This window comes from Ambystoma mexicanum, chromosome 1q (genome assembly GCF_040938575.1).
Source record: "Ambystoma mexicanum isolate Mex_15411 chromosome 1q, UKY_AmexF1_1, whole genome shotgun sequence".
In the NCBI taxonomy this organism is placed as follows: Eukaryota; Metazoa; Chordata; class Amphibia; order Caudata; family Ambystomatidae; genus Ambystoma; species Ambystoma mexicanum.
Window position 1 is genome coordinate 528152150 of NC_090922.1, and position 26461 is coordinate 528178610.

A 26461-nucleotide genomic window follows, 5' to 3' on the forward strand; every position below is an offset into this window, starting at 1 on the left:
ACTCTTTGTGCTCCCTCCATCCTCGTGATGGTATTGCTCTTCTCTGGCCTTCCTTTCCTAGAAGACATTATCCTGGACTAGGCCTCAAAATGTGCACTCAGTGCCAGTCAATTCATGCATGGCAAGCGAGAATGGATGGCCTTGCCCATGTGGAGAACTGACATTCAAGCTTGGGAGAAGGGGCCGGTCGGCCTACTGCATGGTCTCAGAGTTGAGGGTCTGCCGGTGCAAGGTCCTGAGGCTCCTGGCTGGCAGTGCACACTAGGTGAAACAGAGGGGATGTCATTACAGGGGGTGGGGAGGGACCCACTTTAATTTGGTTGCCAGACTGTTTGGGCCCATGACCTGCCAGCAGCACCGCTTTTAGTGGCAGGTGAGCCTGCATTGCCCCCAGACTAGTGCACCTTGCTATTTTTAGTAACAAGTTGCCTAATAAACTGTGGCAGTCGTCACCCCAGATAGTGACGTACTCTACATCTGACCTCTGTTGCGGTCTGTAAGACCCCGCCATAAAGCAGGAGGGCAGGCCCAGCCAGTAATAAGCCAAGTCAGAAGAGAAGGAGGGGCTGGAGCAAGCATGCTTGCTAGGGGCAGCAGCTACACAGTCTCAATTCCACACTTTAAGATAATGCCGATGTTGCAATAATGAATGTCCATGTGTCTGACTTGCTGATGGGAGGAGGGTGTGGGGGTGCAGGCCTCTAGAAGGGGTCTAGGCCAAATTGTGCTGGGTAAAATTGTGCTGGGTATGTCCTGAAGGAGGAGCAGGCAGTTTAGGAAAGAGACATCTGCCCTGAACATACAATACATCATGAGGCCCTGCAAACATGTTTATGGGTCAGTCAGCAGTGCCTCGGGTGGTCTTACCTGCATACTGTAAATAAACATCCCTCAGGTTCAGTTGCTGAATAAATTGCAGTATATCACTTTCATTCTGTAACTAAATGACCCATGTGCAGGGTGCTTACTAGCTGTTCATTTAGGGGGGGGATCTGCTCCCCCTTTCCTTGAGAATATAACAACCCGAAAGGAAGGGCCAATAGTATGCAAATTGCCCTAGGAGGAACCAGTCTTCTCACACTAAAGGTTGCATCACTTTAAAGGGTTTTTGCTGGCCAACTTACCCATGATGTTTTACCCTGCTTTCAGCTTTTTGTCATGGGCCATGGCTTATGCTAATGGAATAATGAAGCTCCAGGTGGGGCTCATGTTATGCACCCTCAACAAACAACCCAGCGAAATCACTCATTTGAGTTTTCATTATGAAGCATCTCCATTATAATCGCTGCACCACACAGTTTCAGGGGAGGTGGGGTGGCACAAGAAGCCTGTGCATCTTCGAGCACCACCAAGAGCATATGTGAGAATCTACTTGGTGCTTTGCAGAGCCTTTCAGGGACATTAAAACAAGCCCACAATTTGTTATGTGTCACATGTAGTAGAGATTCAAACCTGAAAACATGCACACTCGCCATCCTGCTCATTTCATTCAGAACACCCCAACAGCAAAATAAAGGCAAATTACAATTTGGAGACCTAGGATTTGAAAGTCAGATGCTGGCGGTCCTGCTAGGCAGACTGCTTCCCTAGACGTTCGCAACGTGTTCTCCGGACCTATTGCAAGCCATATGTGTTCACAGGAAGAAGGCATTAAAAATGTCTTATTCAAGGGGGTTCGAAGGAGCCCCTTAGTTCGCGGTTACTGGAGACTGCCAGGGCTGTGCTCCAGTTCACTTTGAAATGCACTAATGCAGACTTTTCGAGCAAAATCAGAAAGGATTGCATTGAGAGTTTCCGACCATACTGGTACAGCTTACTGGCTGCACTGCACCCATTACATCGACCAACAGGTTGGCAATACTGAGGATTTCATCAAGTCGTCTAATTAGATTATGAAACCGGAGCAAAAGATAAAAGCAAAAAACATATGAAGGATTTGGAAGGCAAGTCTTGGCGCAGCAACGTGTAACATTCATGGCTTTAGAAAAGGGGCAGCATCTGGAAAAGTTGACGCCTTCTTAGAAAGATTAACACAATTACTGCACAAGGCTACCCTTTCAAAATGGTTTGTAATGGAACAGGCACAAAACCATGGTCCCATGCCTGGGGCAACTCCACAATCTTCAAACAGCTCACAACCACGAGAAATTCTGCAAGCTAAACGCTGGAGAAATGTCCCCTCCCACCTCCAACTTCAGCCAAGAATAGCAAAGAAACTATTTTAGTTCAAACTGATTATAAATAAGATCAGGCATAGCATGATATTTTAAGCGAAATTATATACTATTACTAACAGAAAGTCTCACTTCTTCACTGATCCAGAGACAGTGATGCAATTCATGGAGTCTTTTCTCCACAAATCAAGGAATCCACTTTGTGGATCCTCTGCTGAAAATTACAACTATACCCGATTGACGCACAAGGCTGGATTTTTATAAAGTTGATGACGGTTACTCATCTATTTTTGATATGCGAGGTGTTGGGTGCTGACAATTCATGTTTGTTGGTAAACTACTATTTGCAAGATTGGAACACTTGCACGCCACATCCTACTAGGGTCGCTTTTTTATTGATAGGAAGTATATTGGTATGTGTAACGGACCAGGGATGTGCCATAAATAGCCAACACCTGTTGAACGAAAAATTCACAGAAGTGCGTTTTCTATTATGAATGAGTACTTGGCACTAACAAGATTAGTGGTTCGGTCTAGGTGATGGATTGGGCAGAGAGCGTTTTGATCAATCTTTGAAATATTTGCTAGACTAGGTCCTCCTAAATATTATGCTGGTATGGTAGAGGGGACGTCATCCGCTACGAATTGCACAGTCAAGGCCCCAAAACAAATTGAGGTTCCATCAACAAAGAGTACATGATGCAGTGGGTACTTTGTGGTGAGATTTCAATCTTGTTATGGGGAAGAGTGCTCTCAGAGCACAATTCATCAGACAGCTAATTCAGCCGATAGTCCATCTCAAATTATGAAAACGTTTGGCATATTAGATACGTGGAAGATCATGCATTTGAATGCTTAAGGTACTCATTACTTCAGGGTCCATGACTCAACTGCTCACATTGATATATTGTTTTCAGGAGGGGTTTGGGCGGGTAGCCTTTTAGATAAGGGACTAATGCATGTAGCCCTAATATGCTTGTATTGGAACTCACTACTGTTACCACCCTCAAATGAAAAATGGTGTTTTAAAAACAAGTGTTACTGGTTCCAGCACTTACATTATTAGAATGGGATATAGTAAGATATTCTTAATAGATTAAACGCTTATTTAAAAAAAAAGCTGCATAGCCCTTCAGTCTAGATACCATTTCACTTTTGATCGGGGGTTGTGAATTGCAGATATATTGTAACAGTGCTGAGTCTTGAGGTCTGATATTCAAGCAGGCCCGTTGCTACTTATAGCTAGGTTGAACCTGGCCAGTCTCTAGCATGGGTAATAAACCACAAATGTTAGTAGTAGGACTCTACTGCACAAGCACAGCTTTATCTTAATGTGGTGCAACATCAATGGGTCGGACCAATCAGCACGTATCCCTGACATTGCACACAGCTGAACCCAAGAGGGCCTTTTGCTACCATGGCCCTAGTGCTGTCGTACCACTATAAAGATGTCAAAAACTGTGCAGCCGTAATGGCTACCCAAAAAAACCCACCGAGAATATATTTTTTTTCCTACCACTCTCCAACACTCCACTCCACTCCCCCCCACACCTCCCCCCAATTCATATTCTAGGACAGGAGATTATATAAATTATACCAGTCATAGAATATGCTGGGACTACAGTTTGCTAGGATAAAATATTGTCACAATGTTTTTTCAAACATAAAGTAACATGGAGCTCCTCCCATTTTGGGTAGTGTGCAGCTGCAGGAACTATGGTTTCTCCATGCAGATGTTCTTATTCATTCTGAATTACCTCTGCTTTTCTTTCTTGGCCTTCGCCAATGGTTTTTATGCACCAGACTAGTGATCTCTGAAAATGAAGAGACACACTGGCCACTATTTGAGGCTAGGGGGTAAATAATAATTGGTGCCCTCTCAGCTGCCATTGTCCACCACAGGAGGGTTCCACGTAATTTCACCAACACCCATTTTTACAACGGATATATATTTGATTTCCCACCCCCCCCCCCCCAAATAATGTCAATTAGTTTTTCAAAAAACCTACAGCAGCAAAACACGGCATAAAAAAAAAATAATAAAAAAAGAAAGTTAACAAAAAGACGCTATACTCGCAGTAGTAGGACCAGCAATTGATCTCTTGTTACCTCTAGCTTGTGTGGATAGGAGTTACCTCAACCTTTAACAAGGCCAGGTAACCAGCTTATCACACACCTCCACCCTTTGTCGACTTCCCCCAGACCTCGCTGCTGGCTGTATGGTTCTTCCTCCATCAAGAAAAGGACTTCGAGCCTTTATCATCCCCATGACACTGGTCATATAAAGGGAGGTGTGTGCACATTAAGACTTTCAGCGATTCTGGGCATTACAATCCTTTTGGAGGTCTTGGTCGAGGACCCTTAATGCCAGGGTTGCTTGATAGTAGCGATCAAGGTTCCCATGTAAGTAGACAACTTGGATGTGGCTCAGCTCTCCCAAAGTGATCATGTGTGCTCAAATTGCCATCTTCTTGCTTCTGTAGTCCGAGGGCTTTCTCCTGAGACCTTGGATTTGTACTGGAAAATTGAATTTCTGGTCCATTTCCCCTGCAATACACACTGCTGTTATCAAGTGGTGGTGGCAGCTTCCCCCAACCCAAGATGCAGACTATTGAAATCAGGCCTACAAAGAGAAAGGTATAGAAGGCAGCCCAGAGTACACAATCCCCCACCCCTTGCAGGATCTATAAACAAGAAAAGGACAGTTACTATGCAACAGGAAGGAGCCCGATCATCCTCCCCAACTCCAGTGCCCCTCCTACCTGAATGTGGAGAAGGAATCAGAAAGGATGCAATAGTGCTGCGGTTTCCATAGGTCAGAAAGCCCATTTCCGTAGGAAAAAAAGCAGCAAGGGACCTGACCTGGGCAGAACACGAAGAAGAGTTCCAGGTGCAGGTGCAGAAACGGTTCCAGAAGGGGAAACCAAAACAAATAAGTCAAGAAAGAGTAGGAAGCAAAGAGGTCCAAAGCTCCAAGAGCCAAAAACAATCCGGGCAGAAAACCAAAGTCGAACTACTGGGTCACAAGGCACGGACGGGAAAAGACAGATGGAAGAGACAAGGTCATAATTAGTCAGGAAGCAGGACAAACCAAATTGATCAATTAATATGCTGCTCTAGGTCTGGCAGACTGCCGAGAAGCAGTGCTGCAATGCCCAACGCAGGCATTTACTTCTGCATCAGCAGTGCATGTATGGCGACGTTGCATGCGAAGTGTAGTTTGTAGGTTTCACTGCCAGGAGAGTCGTCAGCCACAAACACAGGCCTGTGCCACTTAGAGAGCTGCAGGATAGCTGACCAGGCTCCTGCTTCCAACATACCATCTTCTTCCATGAAAAGGTTGGCGAGATAGTAAGCAATCCAGTTCTGTGTCCAGGTGAACCTGCAGACTGAAGTTGCTTCCCCATTGGAGAATACTCTCCATAGGCTACACCAGATCAAAATTGGCAAGGTGTCCAGGTTTACCACAGGCAACCACCAGAGGTTCAGGGTCTCTCTATACTCAATAGGTGCTGGTATAGGGGGACCCAGTTCAAGGATTGGATTTGCGTCTCTTCGCGTGCAATCAATTAATTTTTTTTTGGGAGCTCCATGGCATACATGGCCGTTTGATTGGCATTAACTGTATGACCTCCACCAGTGTTGGCTGTTAGAGGGGACAAAAGAAACTCTGAAAATAAGGGGCTAGTGAGTCTATTACTCAAAGACCAGCATATCCTACACAGGCTTTGTCTAAGAGCCACTTACTGGGAAAATGTCTTACTCAGATGTAGGGCATGGAATACTGGCATGGCTTACACTGAACATTGTGGCAATGCAACATGACCAAAGGTTGTAGTGCCTGATGTCCAAGTCACCCTATCAAAGGTGGATGGACCGTCACCAGTGGCAAGGTTTTGCAGGATAGTCGGGGCACCACAGGCTGCTCTACCACTACACCTTGCAAAGCTGCCAGTGTCTGCCAATATTGGCAGCTCATGTTTAGGCCTATAACCAGTGCCCATATAGGTGTTCCATTTTGGTCTGATCAGAATCTCAGTGAGAGACTGGTCTAATCACAACCACAGGAATGGGGTTTTGGCATTTCTTCTTCCTCGTCTGAGCTAGTGGGATCCCTCCTGAAGGCACAGTCTTCCTTGTATATTGGATGGAGGTCTCCATCTACGCATGGTCCTCTGCTTCTTCCAGTACCAGGTCAAGGCCTACACATTTCAAGTCTACTTCCATCTCCCAGACCCCTCAGTCCCAAGGCTGGAAACAGGCAGTTATCCAGGAATACCCAACTTCAGATGTGGTGGTCATGGCATAGGCCAACCTGTGTCAGAGTCTAGATGAAATACCACTTTGACACATGTCCAAGACAGTACATTTTCATGAAGTCAGACCGTTCAAGGGTTTTTATTTCTTACTTGTGGGGCCTGGAGCTGTCCCAGTAGCTCTCAAAGTTTGACCCTCCTCTCTAGAAGATGCTGGCTGTCCCATATTCCTCATGGTATTTCCCAGCTGTCCCCACACTATCCAATAGGGGTAGAGGCTTGCACTTTGGTTCGAATTAGTCCTAGTCCACCACCAATAATTTATAATTGCTCTACTCACACAACACCCACACACTCAAATGTAGAACCACTTTCAAATCAAAACTTCACCTGCTGAACTCCACAAGCTACTGCTCACGCCTTCCTTCTGCTCGTCTTATGGCCATCCTCCAACTTGGATCTCACCTGCAAAATCCACCCTTTTTGTTTCCTGTCCCCCTCTTTCATTTTTAATTCCCATCCTCCTCAGAGGATTGGCCACCTTTGCCCGTTAAATCCCAGCCTGGAGCATGTATGTGCGAGGGAAGATCACAAGGGGAAAGCCACACCCACTTCCCCCCACGAGTCTGCAGCATTCCAAAGATGGCAGCGTTAGGATCCATTCCCATCTCCATTTCTGTCTCTAGTGGTGTAGAGACCTGTAACCTGTTGCACAGGCTCAATTGCTGCCTCTGCCAGCCCTGCAACATTACTGGGTGCAGTTGCAGTGGGTGCACGTTTCTGGTGCAGAGAGCTGGCCGTTTAATGTTTTGAAATATGCACCCTTGCGCATACAGCCACACCCTAGAATTGCTAGGTGGAACACTGCCTGGACACGACGTAGTCATAAGACAAAAAAAAAAGTGTAATTTTGCCAAGTGTGGATCATTACAGGCCATACCCACTGTACACAAATGTTTCATAGAGTGGGGAGGAGGTGGGCATGGGGTGTGGTCTCTAGGAAGAAACCCGAGTAACTTGACCAGGCCTTCTGCACTGGGGCCATGCAATATCAAACCTTTCTTTTAATATATGGCCTCACAGGCACATTGATATGATTGTAGCACTTATAGATAATGTGTTGCAAAGCGTTTCAAGGAAAGGGAGGGCACAAGGGAAAATACAATGACATTCTTACAGGCCATGAACAGTAAGGAAGTGAAATTAACTATCATACTCGGCCTGACGACATTTCAGATAGTGCTGGGGGAGGAGACAGTGCTGGGGGAAGCGAGACAAGGGTGCCATCATACTAGGTCCAGGGACAATTCCAGTAAGTGCATAGAAGAAAGTAAGGGCAGGAGAAAGTGAGAGGAAAGAACAGAATAAGCAGTCAAGAGTGGAGAAGCAAGAGGGAGAACGAATACAATTGCAGAAGGCACTAGTAACACAATGTTGCAAACCAGGATACAAGAAGATGGGAACAGCACGATTCAGGGCCACCATACATCCCATTGGTTTCAGGTTGGTACAAATGTCTCCAATCTCCATCTCCTCCATGCTATCTTACTTCACTGGGGACCCTGGCTTGCCCAAACCGAGAGAAGCCAACTGGCACATGGAAAATCTGATAGCAAATGTTTTTTGCTTTTTACAGCGTTTTGTATGTGACGTGTTAAAATTCTCATACACTGTTGGAGTGCTGCCAAATACTCAACACACTGAAATCTCAATGTCCTAAACCCCTCAATATCTGCTGAACTGCTCACCCATTGATCAATGTTGGCTTAATATCAATGTCATATGAAAAAAGATGCAGGCTAATGGATTATCTTCCGCTTATAGGCAACAAATAGAATGCCAACCGCATAAACAGATGAATTCGGTTTATATCTGTGCATGGATTAGGATGATTTCCTTCAGCGCTAATCTAGATCTGATCCAACTTGTATCCCCAGTATAGTACATGTCATGGACAGATCTAAACCACATGATGCCAGTGCTGTATCATCTGTTATGCTACTTTATTCCTATGGCAAGGATGGGTGCGCTCCAGTTTAACCATTGGCAAGGAGGTGTAGCGAGAACATGGAATCATCCATTTGTTCCAAGTGTGGCTCTCTGTTGACACACCTGGCACTAGCAATACATTTGTTCATGTACAGCACTTTGATGCCGATGGGCTTTAGCACTATACAAATACATGTTGTTGCTCTATTGCATGCCAGAACAGTTTCCATAAAATGGATGAACACCACCCCTCAGTGAGAGCACGAGTCACCTGTGTAAATGAAACATAGTAGGCACTTTGTGATTTATTTTTTGACCCATACAGACCCCAATCAGCCCAGCGATAGCTGGCCTGCTTCACAGAGCACTTCGCTTCTCTACAGATGGAGAAGGTCTATAGATGTGAACCTCTGATATCCATTACTTTGCATCTGTATTTGTATTACATACAAAACTGTTTTTATTATAGTGAACATCTATAAAAAGTGAAGGTACGCTTTTGGAGGGGACTTTACGATTATTGAACTGTGAATTCGAAGGCACTCAAGTTTTACAGTTTCAATACATTTTAATAAAAATAAATGCAACTGTTAAAAAAGAAAAAAAAAAAAAAAAAAAAAAAAATCGCCGGCACACTAAACAGCACGTATTCATTATTTTACTCTTTTCTTTGGGATTAAGGATTTTTAAGCAATAAAACCAGGGGAGTGGGAGAAATATTTTCAAATAACTTGGAATTCAATGTGCTCCAGCATTTTTATTTATTGTGACCAGAGAGGGGAGCCACAACTATTCTGTTTTCATTTGTCAGTCAGTCAGTGGAAGATGCACACGTGCATACACAACTGAAAACAAGGCTCTGTAGTCCAACTTCAAACCCCATCCCACCCCCCCTTCCAAAACAACCCTTCTCAAACACCGACAAGAACATTTGAAATTCAAAGAGTTTTTTCCTTCAAAACAGCATTTCATATTTTAATATACACGTTTCAAACATGAAAATTCTTATTGTAAATACCAAAAAAAAAAAAAATTGCCAGCCCATTTCAACTCCAACATTCCTAATAAAGAGCAGGAAAAAGGGTAAATGTCACAAAGCTCAAATACCCTAGAAAGGGCGAAGCTAAAAATAAAATAATGCAAAGAGGGAGGGGGAAGAAACAAGTGCTGTCCAGTGTCAAGAATGAGCCGGGCCTTCAACAAGAAGCAGGGAATTCGATCACGCCCTCACAGGACGCTCATCTGGACGTTCTCCACGTGGATGCTCTCGAAGTGGATGTCCTGCCCAAGTGTGACGGGATAAATCTCAATGCTCTCTATGGGGATAGACTCCACAGTTTCTAGGATGGTGACTGTGTTGGGGTACTCTGTGGTATGGGTGGGAGCTGCCTGCAACGGGCTACGGTGAGTCTTCTTATGCTTCCAAAGGTTTGAGAATGAACGGTAGGCCTTGCCACACTCTGCACAGGTATATGGCCTCTCACCAGTATGGATACGACGGTGCTCAGAGAGGCGCATGGCTATAGTGAAAGCCTTGCCACAAACATCACACTTAAAAGGTTTCTCCCCTGTGTGCAGGCGCATGTGGTCCTTGAGATGGGTGGACTGGCGGAAGGCTTTACCGCAGTCTTGGCAGGGATAGGGTCGTTCCCCTGTGTGAATTCGTCGGTGGACATGGAGGGAAGTCTCAGTGCTAAACATTTTAAGGCAGTCTGGGCATTCAAAGGATTTGATCGCTGGTACACGGCGCTCTGTCGTCTGGGTGGCCTGCAACGTATCACATTTTGGTGTCCTGGAAGTTACTTTCCGTTCCTTGATGGGCTGTCCACTGATATGAAGCTGTTCATGGGTCTTTAGTCGGGAAGCAGAGTTCACCTTCTTGCCACAAATCATGCATTCAAATTTTCCTGCAGTCAGGTTGCACTTGTGCTCCTGCAGACGCAGGGGGCTGGCAAAGGTGGCACCACATTCAGAGCAGCTGTGGGGCTCTAGGCCCATGTGGCTCAGCTCATGCACTTCCAGCAAGCGCTTTAAAAGGAAGGACTTCTCACAGTCCTTGCACTTGTAGGGGTACTCGCCAGTATGATGGTAGCGATGCATAAGGAGCCGGTAAGGCCGGTGGAAGTTAATGCCACACTCCTGACATTTGTATGGGTACTGTTGGCCATGCACAAAAAGGTGTTGCTGCAGTGTCGAGGACTGTGTGAAGGCCTTGCTACAGAACTCACATTTAAAAGGCTTTTCTCCGGTGTGGGTGAGACGGTGTCGCAACAGGTTAGCCTGCGAGTTGAAGGATTTCCCACAGTCCAGGCACTGGAAGGGGCGCTCACCAGTGTGAATGAGCATGTGGTTGCGAACATGAGATTGCTTTTTAAACATCTTGCAGCAGACATGGCATTTGTGCTGTCGCTCGAGTGTGTGCACAAAGCGCTGGTGGCGCACTAGCTGCACCTGCTTGCTGAAGTCCTTATCGCACTGTATGCATCGGAAGAGTTGTTCTCCAGTCTGAGATGGAACCACTTTGTAGTCGGGTGTGGGTAAACAGGGCTCCTCCATCTTCAAATCTTCGTGGCTGTTATTTATGGTACTGTTGATTGTGTCTGCTCCCATTTCCTTGTCCTTGGTCCCATGGCTTCGACGGTGGTAGAGGAATTTGGTCATGTTGATAAAGGTTTTTCCACATTCACACATGTAGAGTGGGTTGCTGGAGTGAGTCTTGCGATGGGCAAGCAGAATTGCCTCGGAGCCAAAGCCCAGGCCGCACTCGACACACAGGTAGTGAGATTCTGTGCTGTGGGCTTCCAGGTGCTCCTCCAGTGAAGGGAAGGTCTGCAGAACTTTACTGCACAGAGGGCAGTCAAAGGGGCCTTGTCGGTGGGAATGGAGATGCAGCTGCAGCTCCCGTGAGGAGGAAAGCCAAATGAAACACTCGCTACACTGGCACTGTACATCAGGCTCTCCTTTCGGCTGCTCGTCATCACCTTTCTGGTCAGCAGGCTTTAATTCTTCCTTTTCAGGAACAGACAATAGGCCACTGTTCTTTAATTCATAGCTGTGGTCATTGGTCATGATGCCTAGGCCTGAAACGCCACCTTGGGCTGTGGGCACCTCCTCTGCACACACAAGCTCTTCAGTCATTTCTTGCTCTCCAGTTGCGTCAAGCCCATTCTGAGGTAGGGGGGCATGCCCATTCTGAGTCACAGAGGCATCAATAACTGGTTCAGAGGTTAATGGAGTGGAAAAATGGGCCCCTTGATGCTCCAGGAAATCGTTTGGGGTCTCGAAGAGCTGCGTGCACTCGGAGCACTTATAAAGGAGAAGCTCAACAGTGCCCTCAGATGGGGCTCCAGGATCCTTTCCCTGATTTTTCTTGTAAGAGTGCTCCAGATTAACTAGCGCTTGGCTCAATCCAGAATTGCTGCAAAAGTATTGCTGACTAAACGGGTTGACTGCCATCTCCCCCTCTACTGCAGGAACATTTGCCATTTCTACAGTCCGTTCCGGTACCTCAGATACAGGTGGTTTCACGACAGAGGCTGCAAGGACGACTTTGGAAGGCAGCAGCTGCTTCTGATGGGTATGTTGATGGGCTATCCACATTTCCTGAGCATCAAAAAGAGCCTTGCATTCAGTGCACTCATATTGGATGCCACTTCGGTTCAGTATGGAGGACCGTAGGTTCTGCACAGGCGATTCTGGAATCAACAATTTCATGTGCATCTCCTGGTGTTCAAGTAACTCCTCGGAGGAAAGCAGCAACTGTTCACACTCCAAGCACTGGTACTGATTCTCCTGTACACCAATTGTACGGAAGAGCGCCTCCCCATCTTCTGCAGAATCATCAACTTCCACCACCTCATACTGCTGAAGTGATGCATGGCTCTGCTGATGTAGCAAGGCATCCTCTAGGCTTGGATACACCACACCACACTCGGAGCATACATAGTGATGCTCAATGTACAGCACGGTCTCGTCCAATTCAACTTCTGTCATGGTGTTTGTTCAAGAAGGAACTTGGGCAAAGTCTTGCTGTAATCAACTTCCATGTGAGTCATCTGCTGGGAAATCAAAAAGAAGGCATTACAAACTGCCACAAACATATACCCAGGCACATCCAGTTTCTAGGGCCATCTCCAACATGAAATTCCTGTAGTTTAACAGCTCTCGCTTACCACTAAACAGGGAGTTAACCACCCTACTATAGATGCCTGCCACGCATTTCCTGTGAGGCAGACAGCACTCATCTAACTTTGCTGAGGTAAGATTGTTCCCCACCCGAGGGGCAAGACAAGTTTCACCTTAAGGGGACAGGTCCTGCACCACTATATCAGTCTACTAAAGAACATGTACCAAAAGAGAAAATCTTGCCTGCTTGCCATAAGACGAAGCAGTAACTTGCCACTCTGCATTATGAAATGGAGCAATACATCCTTTTTAGGCGTACAGCAGCAATTACTCCACCATGGGTCACTGAAGCATGCTCAGCAACAGCCATAACAATAAACCAACTAGCCTGCCCTTTTCCACTTGGATGTGGCAGAAGCCCCAATTGAAGCATATCCCCACACCCCAATCCCTCCGTAAGCGTACCCAAAGACCATGGACGCATATGGCAGCAACATTCAACTTCCAACATGGGTCAAGGAAACACGTTCCCATCACCAGAGCAGCAACTACTACCGCCATAACAAGGAGTGAACATGTCCCACCACCCCCGCAGGACACACTGGCAGCTTCCCACACCACTGTGCACGACAACCTCCACCTCACCCCCGCAGTCCCAATACCACCACTTACATGCAAGCAACCACCTTTTTCTGGCACCACAATGGGACAAGCCAGCAACCCCTGCACACCCCACCATCATGGGGACAGAAGCTCCTTCCTTCCTTCTCCTTCCCACTCCTTCTCCTTCCTCCTTCCTCCTTCCTCCTTCCCCCTTCCCCTTACCCACGTGGAAGATGTCAAATTGACAGAGGACACATCAGAAACTCCAGCATCCCCTTCTTACATTGGACGCTTCCCTTTACCATGAGACACTGCATCACCACCATCCGCCAAGGGCTAATGAAGCATCTTCTCCTTCCTGCATCACAAGACACCATCAATTTCACTCCTCCCCTATGGGATATGACAGCAACTCATCATAGCCCTGCATATCAAGTGGGACATGACAGCAAACACCCCTCCACCAAGGGACAAGCCAACAACGCACTTCAATCACATCCCCACCCTCCAAACAGGGGACATGCCAACAACCTCACAGGGGGCATGCCATTATTCATTCCACTCCCCTCCTCACCCCGCGTGGACATGTCAGTACTCCCCCTCCCCAACGCTCCCTCCTGGGGCATGCCAGTATTCATCTTACTCCTGCAACGCTCTCCCCCTCCATTGTGCTAGTATTAACCCTCCCCTCCCCCCACACCCCAGCCCCTTCCCTGAGACAGGCCAGTATTCCAGCTAGTGACGACCCCAAACCTCACAGTATCACCCACACCTCAATTCTTGGGGTGGCTACAGACAATGGAGTCCTGGCATGTCCAGGTTGGTGGGAGGCGCTGGCATGTTGCAGGGAGGAAGAAGCGGAAGTGGGGGGCGGAAGCAGACTACTGACATGTCCCAGATATTATATTCCTAGCTTACACTCAAGCTAAAAGTGGAATGTTGTGACGTCACTATGTTCTGTAATGACGCAAGGGTTCCACAGCAGGGCAGGAGAAGGTGGCTGTCGGAGTGAACCATACTTCAAGAAGGTCAAAACACAATGGCGACAAGCTCATTCTGTGTCTGAAGCTTTCAACGGTAACAAGCCTGGAACCCACACACCTGGGGTCCTCTGCAATACCGACATTCTTGGGCACCTAATGCAACCATCTACTACTACACTGTTAAGAACGCAATACCCCTGCAACTTCCATGAAGTCTGTATGGCCCTCCGGAAATGATGGCAGATGAGTAACTTTAGCAGAGCCAGTCCCAACAGCAATTCCATTTGGGAAAATGTTAAAAAAAAATTAAATAAAATGCCTGCATACCCGCAACGTTTCGAGATTTCTCTGCTGCAATGTTTAATGTGTCAATGTAGAGGAAAGGCCTTTTGGAACGTCACAAAACATAGGCCACGTGACTGCCAGTAGCAACTAGCTCCCTAGCTAGATTTCAAACCAGTCAATACAAAATAAAATTGAATAATACATTGAACGAAACAACAAGTACTGTGGCACAACACTATGGCACACTAGTTTATGACATCGACAAATACATTAACAAGGAAGTGCAGCAAATTGAGCAGCCGCCAAAATTCCTCCAAAATACAGGAAAGCCCCCCTTCCCATGTCAAGGCTGGAAATCATAATTTAACATTTATTTGGAAGTAATTGACAGGGCCAAATCAGCTGGCAGAAGGAAAGCCCTCTTTATGCAGTTTAGATTCAGGGGAATAGGGGGGTCAGGATGTTTGTAGACCACTTCCTCTCATACTAGAAGATAGCGGCGAAGGGAGGATGAATGTGTAGAAGATCTTTCTGCCAGGATGGAGATATAAAAAAGGAGGATACAACATACCAGAAAAGCACAACTTCAATAGAGAACTTCCAGGGAAATCCATTGATGAGAATTTAGTCACTCTTGAAGAATTGTTGCATGATGCACTCGACACTTTTAAGCGAAGTACTTCGGGATCAATTAATGGTCCACACCACCAGCTACAAAATTAATTGAAGGCTATGGGAGGAGTCAGAGCCCTCATCGGCATTGTATAGAATGTACACCAGAGAGAATAGAAGTAATTGACCGAGTGTGCACTGAAGTCTCTAGCATAAAAAACAAATTTAATGCAACTGTCTGATTTTTCGGTTACAGTGCAAGAGGCCATGTGGGCTCCTCCAAGTCATGCTTAGCCTTTGGAAGGAAGTGCAAAATAGAACACTTTGCCAAAGCATGCAGAATAGGTACAGCAAAAGTAATACTAAGTTAAGGCCACAAAAGGATAGAAATCCCATGACCTAGAAGACGGAACAGGATGATGTAAACCAACTAAAGCATCAAAGAGACATGTTTGTTTGGGATCTAGATGAAGACGCCACGGAGCTAGCTCGAATTGAAAGACTTGCATGCAAGATAAGTATAGCCGGAGCTGAGATGGATTGGATGGTGGTTTCAGGTTCCCTGCACACAGATACCCATGGATATGTTTAGGGTGAACTAGGATCCAGAGTGTGCATGCTCAATCCTGCGACCACAGATAGGAAGGCGAACTCAGGACATACCGACAAACCATAGGACTTTGGGGATGGTTTTTTAGCAGAATTATGAAGTTCAGGGACTGAGAAATACTTGGAAAAGTCAATGTACTAGATGACTGACCACCCAGTCTCATCGGGCAGAATTGGGTATGGAGTTGAAACCAGGGACAAGTGTTAATGATACGAGATAGTAGCAAGACGAGGAGTTTCCCCCTCAGATAAGGTAGGCACCCTCAAAGTATATGAACATGAAAAAACTATAAGAGCTGATCATGAACAAAGTGAGGAGCGTACCTATGCGTTTGATGGGTGGGTCCTCTGAAGAACTACAAGACATGGTTTGGCAAGGAGTTGTAGAACAAACAGATTGTGCTGAATGGATACCCCCGTTGTCCGTCATAAAGCCAGACGTATAAGACTGTAGAGAGGAGTGAACAACAGCATAGTCAGACACAGCCCCTGCCTAATATTGCAGAAACGTTTCATACGGTCAATATTACTGCAGTGTTCTCAACGACTGACTTGAGTAGTGCTTATCAGATTTAGCTGGCAAAACTGAAAGAATCTGCCCACCTTCATCACTCTATGTGGATTGTTTCGGTTTAACAGGATGTCCTTTGGCTGGTCGTCTGCTGACTCCCTATTTCGAAGGATAGGAGAAGTTATTTAAAGTAATGGAGGTAGTTATGTACTTTCAAGATGACATTTGGATATTTTGCAGCCTCAGGCCCGACCCTTAGTGTTAAGCAGACCGAGGGAGTAAATCGGTTGACAGTCAAGGAACAAAAGTGCAAGTTTTATGAGTATTTGGGCCACAGGCTATACAAGGTCATCAGGAGTAGAAAAGCTGTGCACAGACAATATGATAAGAGAACTGATCTGTTCTTTTAGGGCGGCGGGGGTGGATGTATAAATACGACCCAAAATTGATGGAGTTTGCAACTATTGAGCCCTTAAGAAACTGCCCAGAAATGGGGAGAAGTATGCTTGGGAAAGTAAGACAAGAGGCATTTGAGAAAGCTAAAGACAGTATAGTGAGTGCTTCCACATAGAAACCCTTTGACACAGCTAGAGTTAATTATTACGGTGTGTGAATCATTTTAGGCAGTTTGTGTCACCAGTTTGTTACCATTTACACCGACCACAGACCATTAGGGAAGGTATTTACGGCAAGTGGGGCGGAGAATGCGTCAATGAGATTATATCGCAGATCTTCCAAGTTGAGAAGAGTATACTTATAAAGTACAAGGAGGAGGAACAGAACCACCAAGTGGCTGATGCTTATCTAGGTTGGCAATACCCACTAATTAAGAATGGAACTTTTTTTAGATATGCAAATTGCGGGTCACGCTATATACAGAGAAAATTGGCCCCACAAGAAAATCACGTATGGCAAGAAGTAGGCAGTTACACAAGCAACGGATGGCCGTTGGAGGCAGTGAAACCTCAGGGTAGAACAGAAAATTGTGTAATTGGAACGGGAGAGAGCTATATACAGAGAAAATTGGCCCCACACGAAAATCATGTATGGCAAGAAGTAAGCAGTTACACAAGCAACGGATGGCTGTTGGAGGCAGTGAAACTTCAGGGTACAACAGAAAATTGTGTAATTAGAATGGGAGAGAGGTTTAATCCCCTGCAAACATGAGAGGGTCGAGTGATTCCAAACATATAGGACATCCAGGAATCAATGGGACCAAAGGATAAAAGTTATAGAACATTCCTAGTGGCCTGGTGTGGACATTGATGTGTACAGATTTGTTAGAGCATGTAAACAATGTTCCACGAATAACTATGTACTGCTGACGAGAACTCGACCACTGTTGCCTCAATTGGCTAGAATATCATGGGAAACAGTGGGGATGGACACAATAGGGCCCGTTCATGTCATTGGAGTTAAGAAAAATGCTCTAGTGGATTATTGTAGTCATTGGCCTGAAGGGAAGTTTGTTAAGGAACTCACAACCAAACTAGTGATCCACTCCATGCAAGAGATATTTGACAGGGAAGGAGTGCCGAAGGTGATAGTGATGGATAATGAAAAGCAAATTGCATCCATGTTTGAGAGCGGAAAAATATTCAACACTTCACAACAATGTTGTATCAATCACAAGCAAATGGGTTGGTAGAACAGTTTAATAGAATGGTGAAGAACACTGTACAATTGTGTAGGAACTCCAGACTGGATGTGGCGTCAGGTAAAGGAGATACTGTGTGCATATAGGGCAAGGGCACATCCTAACACGGATAAGTCACATTTAAATTCACGAGGAGCATAATATGTCCACAATTGTTGTAAGACATGGTGTGTGGAAGGAGAAGACCGAAAATGAATAAGGCATAGGACATGAGACAAGCTGTATGCTATGTGGGTTTAAATAACCACAAAAGTGATGGGTGGAAGGTTTTGAATTAATCTGTACCACTGGCATTGGCTGGTTAGGACCAAGCCGATATGGTTTTTGCCCCCTTCTGTGATGTCTTGGCAGGCTAAACAATGATGGTCTGGAGGTGTCAGGGATAGAGGAAGGCAAAGACAAGACTAACATAAGGGTGTTGAGGGGGCTGTTATGCCTGGGTTTGCTGTACAAACATTCTTCAAGAAAATGCAGCCGTATAAAAGACTGCTTTGCCCTATGCGTAGGAAAGCAGCCTCAAAAAAGCTACATTGCCCAGCAGAAGGTGCCCTATGACTACAAATCCCAGCATGCTCTGGGCCAATTCAGACCAATCAGGAGCCAGGCCGGGCATGGCACATCAACACGCATGCATAGACCCCAAGGCACGGGGCTTGCACTTGAGACTTCACAGGAAAAGGACGTGCAGACCGGAGCTCCAATAAAATAAACGCACGCGAGGGGCCCAGCCCCACTGGAGCAGCAGCACGGCCCCTTGCCTTTGCAAGATAAGTGCCTTCCTATTTCTGAATCTGTGGGGCCACAGTTTGCACATCCACAGCCTCTGCACCTCAGAGCTAAGATAAGTGGGCGTATCTTCGGCGCCACAGTGCGCTGCTGGCATTTTGCTGTGAAATTCACATGTTAAAAGCTCTGTACTACCATTGGGGTGTCTCCACCTCCTGGAAAAAGCGAAAACACTTGCGACAGCATACTTTCTAGTACACGTGTGCCTGCGAGTCTGGGGAATGGCCGCTCGTGAGGAATTAGATGAAAAAAAACGTGTAGACCAACGCACAGGGCTTGCACTTGAGACTTCACAGGGAGAGGACGTGCGGACCGGAGCATGCGAAGAGCAAAGCCCCACTGGAGCATCAGCCCGGCCCCTCGCTATTGCAAGATAATTGCCTTCCTATTTCAGAATCTGTGGGGAAAGCGCAGGGGGCCACCGTTTGCCTATCCACAGCCCCTGCACCTCTGAGCTAAGATAAGGGGGCGTATCTTCGGCACCACAGTGCAGACATGTTAAAAGCTCCGTTTGGGGTGTCTCCGCCTCCTGGAAAAAAGGCCCATGGGGCGAACATTTGTGACAGCATACGTGTGCCTGCGAGGGTCTGGGGAAAGGCCGCTCATGAGGCATTAGAGGAAAAAACGGTCACGCCGGCATGGGTCTGAGGAAAAGACCACTTGTAGCAGACTGTGAACTTGGTGCATTTTACCTATTTTGGCGCGCCCTGATGGAAGAACGCTATGCGCAATTTGTTGTATGTATGCGAGTGTGGCATGAGCATGAATGCTTACAAACAGGGCATACACTAATATTTGTCCTCTCTTTTAAACTCCACGGACGTGCCATAGGAGTGGACTGCACTACCACGGACAGGACACTAAAAGCCAGAGCCAAGTCTGCATGCCAAGCTGTTATGTCTGACCTATGTACAACTATGACGTAGGGTTAGCCAGTGAGGGGCAAACTTTTGTGCGATAGGGTGCTTATGTGAAAAACAGATACGTGTGCAACTATCAACCCTTCAATAAATTCCCCCGTCCTAACCACAACATCTACCTACGCATCCAAACATCGAGGCCCTAACCCTCCTTCCTTGCTCTGGTCAAAAGCCCGTGCAAGCTTAAACTTGTGGGCCCCGTGACCACAGTGGAGGTAGTTGGTATTGCGTCGCTCCTGCCCCTTCGTCCTTGGCATCGTGACAGGAGGGTTGCCCAGAGCTGTGCCTGTGGTTCTGAGCAGCCATCACCTTTGTTTTGCTATTGATATTTTATTTCTATTGCGCTCGTACACAAGTGTTTCAGAGCGCGACAAGGCAAGGTTGGGGAACAAGGGAGAGCAAAACAACAATCTGCAAACAAGGTGCATGGGAGAGGGGGAAATGGGAAAGTGCGGCAACAAACAGTGATAGTGCAGCCAGCAATTGACAAGTGCTGGGTTTAAGGCAGTAGACAGGGTAGGTCTGATAAGTGCAGGAAAAAAAAAAAAGGGGGGGGGGCTGTATGGGTACAGATACAGACCTCGGTGCAAGGGGTAGCCGGGTGGTAGGGTGAGCAGGTACCAGGGCCCGGAGGACAGAGGGTATCCAGGTGCATAGTGCCAAGAGAGAACAGATCAGCAGGGCGGAGGGGGAGCAAAGAGGAAGGTCTTGAGGTGCTTCCGGAAGCAGAGAGGGTGCTCCTCAAGTTTTAGAGTGGCAGGGAGGCTGTTCCAGAGGGAGGCCCCTGCCCAAGACAGCTCTACCCCCAGCTTGTTTCTTTGAAAAACAACTGACCCCGAGGGAGTTGAAGGTAGAGGAGCGAAGAGCTTGAGAGAGAAAGGTATTTGCAGAGGGATAGCTAAAGGTATTTTGGACCCAGGCCCCAGAAAGCCTTGTGGACAATGCAGAGGGTTTTAAATTGAATCCTTGCATCCACTGGGAGTCAAGAGATTTCAGTGCTGGAGAGATACGATCCCAGGGCTTGAGGCCAAGGACAAATCTTGCAGTCTTGTTCTGGATTAGTTGTGGAGGGTGGAGAGTATAGGCAGGTAGATCTAGAAAGAGGCCGTTACAATAGTCCCACCTCGAGAGAACCAGAGCTTGGGAGACCATGAGCTTCTGAGGGACTGAGAGGAAAGGCAGAGTACCTTTGAGGAGGGATGTGCAGTAGGAAGTTTGACTTTTTAAGAGACATCAGGGATGTGGACGGAGAAGGAACGTGTGGAGTAAAGGATGACCCCGAGGTTCTTCGCCTCGCAAGTGTGGGGTAGGAAGAGGGCCAAGGGAGGCCAGACAGAGTGAGGGGAAAGGATGGTGAAGGTGTGCCGATAAGGAGGATCTCCATCTTGCTGGCATTCAGACAAAGATCATTGGCGGCACACCAATCTTGAATGGCAGTTAGGCAATCAGAGATGGGAGAGGAGGTGGCCGCGGGCAGCCTGAAAATGAGTTGTGTCGCCAGCATAGCACTGGAAATCGAGCAGAAAACAGCAATGCGGTGGGCGAAGGTTACCAGGTATTGGTTGAAAAGCCAGGGCGAGAGGTTAGACCCCTGGGAACACAACAGGTAGAGAGGAAGATGGATAATACAAAGGACCCAAGAAGGACCTCGGAGGGTCGATCAGAGAGGAAAGAGGTCAGCCAGGGCAGATACCCAGGTTATCAAGGAGACGGTTGAGCAGGATGGTATGGTTGACCGCGTCGAAGCATAAGAGATCAAGGAGGATGAGGACAGAGGGAATGTTAAGAGTCAGGTTGAAGAACAGATCTTCATGGATGTTCAGCAGAGTAATTTCTCTGTAGTAAATGCTCTGAAGCCAGACTGATGGTCATGGAGACCATCAACAGAATTGGAATGAAGGTTAAGCTGAGAGATGGCCAACTTTTCCAGGAGTTTGCCCAGAAAGAGAGTAATGGAAATTGGCGATAGTTAGCGGGACAAGAAGGATCAGCTGTGGGTTTCTTGAGAAGAGGATGCACAAGGGAGTGCTTCAGAAGGGGAGGGGAAGGATGCTGAGGCAAAGGAGTGGTTGCAAAATTCAGCAAGGGCAGGAGCAAGTGTGTCAATGTGGTCCTTATAGTTTTAGAGGAACAGGGATGAACCTGTTTTGATGAGGCTTGTCTAGCAACCTCCTCAGGGGAGAAAAGAGGAAAAGGGCGAGAAGGAGGGACAGCAAGCACAGACGGAGAGGGGAGAGGAGGACGCGGGGTGGACACGATGTCCTGGGTTTTTGAAATAAAGCGAGAGGCAAGGGCATTGCAAAGAGCCTGTGAAAATACAGGCGGGGGTAGAGACAATGTGGTTTTCAAGCCTGTATCTGTGTTTAGGGACAAATTATCCCCCATATGGATGAATCCAAGTACAGTGAGCCTATAAGAGCAGTGAACGTGACAAGTATTCTCAGCGCAGATGGGCAGGCCTGAATAGAGTGACCCAAGAAATGCGGTAGTCAAATTCAATCTGGAATATTTATTAGTTATTGATAGTTCTCATGTATTGAAGGGGAAATGTTATATTCTTAACTTACACTCAAGAAGAGAATGGAATGTTGCGAAGTAACTATGTTTCGTAGTGACGTGAAGGGTTCCACAGCAGAGTAGGAGATTGAGGAAGGAGGCTGTGGATATAATATATCAAAATAAAGTCTATGCATGATGATTTAAACACCAGGGTTGGAGGGGAGCCTAGTATGTCCCAGGGTGGAAGGGAGTAGGGGGAAGGGACTGTCATGTTCCAAGGTGGGAGAGAGTTAGGGGAATGGGGGTATACTAGCACCTCATGTCCTATGGGGAGGGAGTTGGTACTGGCAACTATCAGGGTGGAGGGAGTTGGGTCAACCCTCCTCAGGATTGCAAGTACTGCTATCCCCCTCCCACCCAGGGACATGCCAGTAGCCCCCCCCTCATCTCCCTGGGACCTGCCAGTACCCCCAGCCCATTTAGAGAGACACACGTACTCAAAGTATTCAAGCTTCATCATGACACACGTCAGCACCTGCCCCTTTCATGACCCCTAGACAATCCAACTCCATGCCCTTTTCTCGACTCATCTGAGACATTTCCTAGCCTATGAATGGCCAGCACACCTCCCTTGTCCGAAACCCCTGCCTGAGAAATACCAGCATCCAGTCCAACCCCTTTTCCCGCCCGACAAACATCCCACCACACATCTTCATAAGACACACTGGACCCTGCCCCTTTGCTTACCCACATCCTTCAGACATTCAGGAACCCCGTCCCTTTGCCCGAGAAACACCAGTGTCCGAACCCCTTGGCAGCCCCCAAACCCCTGCTACCCCGGGATATGATATGGCATTTAAAAACGTGCCTATACACAAGTGTTTCAAGCAAACTCCATTGGCCCCACCTCCAGGACATGTCAGTACACCCCCTCTCACCCGGTGATATGCCAGTATCCCTCAATTCTCTCCCACCAACATCAGCCCCCGCCCCCCCAAAATCACCCCCTGCCTTGACATGCCAGTTTTAGTCCCAGGTCCCTTCATACCAAAGATACACCAGAATTCCAACCTGATAGGCCCCTCTCCGGCTAAGATAATATTACCCCCCCCACCCTCTAACAACCCCCATCCCCAGGACAACAGTCCCCTGCAACGTGCTAGTATTTCCATTTAATCTTTTCACTCCATGGGATACACCAATGTCCCGTACCTTCGTCCTCCCTGGGTCAGGTCAAGTTTTCCACTCATCCCACCAACTTTAACTCACAAGGACATGACAGTATGCCCCACCCCCAATCAATCCCACTCCCTGGGACAGTCCAGTACACCCTCCCCCCTCCATTCCAGAGGGATGTTAAGATTCCCACACTCTCTACCGTCCGCCCGACCCAGTTCTCCCCAAGACACACCAGTATCCCCCTTGCACCACCCTATAACATGCCGGAAAAGCCCCTCAAATCATCTGCACCAAAAATTACACTATCAACCAGTCCTCACCCCAACACAACGTTGTATACCCATGCCCGAGACACACCAGCACCCTGCCCTCACCATGCGACATGCCGGCACAACACCATGAAACACCAGCAACGGCCACATCCCCTTTTACGAGCCAAGCCAGCACCGGCTTACTCCACTCACCCACCCAAAAAACAGCACCCCAACCCATTCCTGAAACACTAGCACCCCACTTGCCCCTTTCCAGAAAGGAATCACCGTCTCCACCCCTTTCTTGGACACTCAGACACAAGCACCTCACCCTTTCCTCCATCCCCTCACCGAGATGCTAGCAACCACCCATTTCCAAGCACTTCCCTGAGATATACTTCATGCCTCACCCCTTGCTTGCCCCCCACATATACATAAACCTACCCCTTTTCCAGCCTCTCCCTGAGGCACAAGCACCTGCCCATGTCATAGCCTTTCCCTGACAAGGTAAGCAAGCACTTTGCCCCATTCCCAACACAGTGCACCCTCACCCTCTTTCCGTGGTCCCCTCTCCAAGACACAACAGCACCTTCCCCCACCCCTCGCCGAGACACCACCTGCCCCTTGCAAGGCCCCTCCTGCCTAAACAATCCAGCACCACTACCCTTTTCTGGCCCCTCTTTGACAAGCATCCCACTCCTACATGAGGGACCCTACCTCTTTTCCAGCTTCTCCCCAACACTGGTCACAACACCTTCCCATTCTCGGACCGTGCACAAGACACACCCGGGTCACTTCCCCTCAGACAGGCAAACAAGCTACCCCTGTCCCTTCTTGAGACATGCAAGAATCCCACCCTGCCCCTTCCGGAGATACCCAAGCACCCTGCCACTGCATTTTTCTTAACTTCTCCTCGAGACACGCCATCACCCTACCCACTTACTGGCCTGTCCCCAAGGCACCCCCCCCTTTGCCAGCCTTAACCAAAGCATACGTGCACCCCTCGTAGTACCCATTTTTGCATTCCTCCCCAAATCACCCCTCGTGCCCCCCCTGCTCAAAGCACGCTGGGACCCCTTTTTCCACTCCTCCCTGAGGCACCACCCAGGCCCCCCCATTTCCATCCTTTACTGAGACGGACCGGCACCCCTCAGACTCCTTCAACACCCATCCCCAAGGTACCTTACTCAGACCCCCTTTTCCTCCCCTCCATAAGACATGCCATACCGTTTTCCACCCCTACGAAACAGCAGCAACCGTCCAGACCCATGTTCCACCACCCCTGAACCATTTTCCACCCTCTCCCTGAGAGGCTCGAGTACACCCTTTTCCTACAATCCCTCTGGCACACATCAATACCCCACACCGCTTTCCCTATCCTGCACTAGCTCCCCCTGTCCCTTTCACCCTACCTCACATGGACATTCCAACAATCCCCCTCCCACCACCCTTCGTGGGACATAGGAGCATCCCCCCGCCCCTCTCTGGGCGCAGATAGCTTCATCCGCCCAATCTCCTCCTCGACAAAAGGCAGACATTCGTCCATGGCAGGGAAGCAACGACCAGATGCTTATATGCCACCTGGCCGCGTTCTCAGTCCAGGGCTTACCTTTTTCAACTTATTTAATGCCATAGCTCTCAACCATGTGTCTCGCAAAGGCGGGTGAAATCACCCGATTTTGTTTCTGGCGGGTGAGACGCCCATTGGAATGAATGGGCGTGCATGAGGCTTGGCGGGTGAATCAGCCCTTTGCAAGGCGGGTGACACCCGCCAAAAGCGGGTGAGTTGAGAGCTATGTTAATGCAATACAGTCTAATTAACTCACGGTCAGAAGGCATTTTAACAAGCTGCCAGTGACACGGAATCTTCGTACCCTAATCGTGCTTCTCTTCGTTGGAGAAAAACGTTAGGGCTACACCAGTGCGACAATACCGTCAGGCCACACACTCGAACAAGGTAGTCATTCCAAAACGAGGTTAAGGTACCCCGCTCCTTTCCACGTGACAAGGCATAATCCGGCTCCTAAGAATGTTAACGAATCCCACCACACGCCCCGACAAGGAGCATTGAAACTCTGCGCCCGTCATGGGATAGAGGTAGTCCTTTACATACCTAAGCCAAGACACTCCTTGCCACTAGACAGACAACCCCGAGGACTGCACAGCTTACTTTCGACCGCTACCACCTCGCTAGGACCTTATGGTAGTGTGTCTAGTTCCTATCCGAGGAACGGACCTTAGAAGCACTGCGTCGCCTCTTCGTCACGTGTTTTGCACGTTCGAGTGTGTCCGGAAAATCACGTGCCTAGAGTTACGCACTTCGTCGACGTGTTGTCTTTGTAAGGCCTGGCACGAGCGGGAAGTCTAGCGTAGTAACCTCGTGGCCGAGAGGGAAGGCCTGGGTGTAAGACATCATCGTGGCCGAGAGCTGAACACCGTAATTCCTCGTTACTAAGCGAATTTGGGTTACAGTAAGTATTAAAGCTATCACATATGTGGTCATTTTATTTGGCCTGCCTGGAGGAGGGGTTATTTTTGGGAACGTGTAAAACCCAGAACAGCCCGGAATGGTACCCTAATATATGAAACAGTAACAAAACTCAACTTAAAACAATGCAAACACACATGAAGAACATTTTGGAAGTGGAGAAGGGTGAACAATGTGCTGTCATTAACCCATTACTGCCCAAAATCTACATTTTCCCACCAAAAAGTACCCGGAACGGGCTGGAACGCTACCCTGATATATAAAACGGCAGCAAAACTCACCTGAAAATGATGCAAACACACATGAAGAACATTTGGGAAATGGGGAAGGTTGAACAATGTGCTGTCATTAACCCATTACTGGCCAAAACATACATTTTCACACAATAAGTACCCGGAACAGGCCGGAACGCTACCCTAATATATAAAACGGCAGCAACATCACCTGAAAATGATGCAAACAAACATGGAGAACATTTTGGAAATGGGGAAGTTAGTTAGAACAATGTGCTGTCATTAACCCATTACTGCCCAA

The 26461-nt window shown here is 47.7% G+C and overlaps 1 protein-coding gene across 4 annotated transcripts; it reads right to left on the reverse strand.

Annotated features, from left to right (window-relative positions):
* Positions 1 to 9156: 9156 nt before the first annotated feature.
* LOC138530785 (zinc finger protein 574-like) lies at positions 9157 to 25672 on the reverse strand. Of its 4 annotated transcripts, none has more exons than XM_069640939.1 (2): positions 25553 to 25672; positions 9157 to 12474 (listed from the first exon to the last, which is right to left on the reverse strand). In XM_069640939.1, exon 2 carries the CDS (start codon positions 12410 to 12412, stop codon positions 9647 to 9649), a length of 2766 nt encoding a protein of 921 aa, XP_069497040.1. In that variant the 5' UTR covers positions 12413 to 12474; positions 25553 to 25672; the 3' UTR covers positions 9157 to 9646. The 4 variants fall into 4 exon arrangements, with proteins under 4 accessions (XP_069497040.1, XP_069497041.1, XP_069497043.1 ...); XM_069640940.1 differs by having other exon boundaries at positions 9157 to 12477; XM_069640942.1 differs by lacking the exon at positions 25553 to 25672 and adding an exon at positions 25314 to 25405.
* Between the last annotated feature and the right edge of the window lie 789 nt (positions 25673 to 26461).

Bases quoted from the DNA above. Each gene is read 5' to 3' on its own strand.
- LOC138530785 (XM_069640939.1), bottom strand. From the start codon at position 12,412: ATGACAGAAGTTGAATTGGACGAGACCGTGCTGTACATTGAGCATCAC.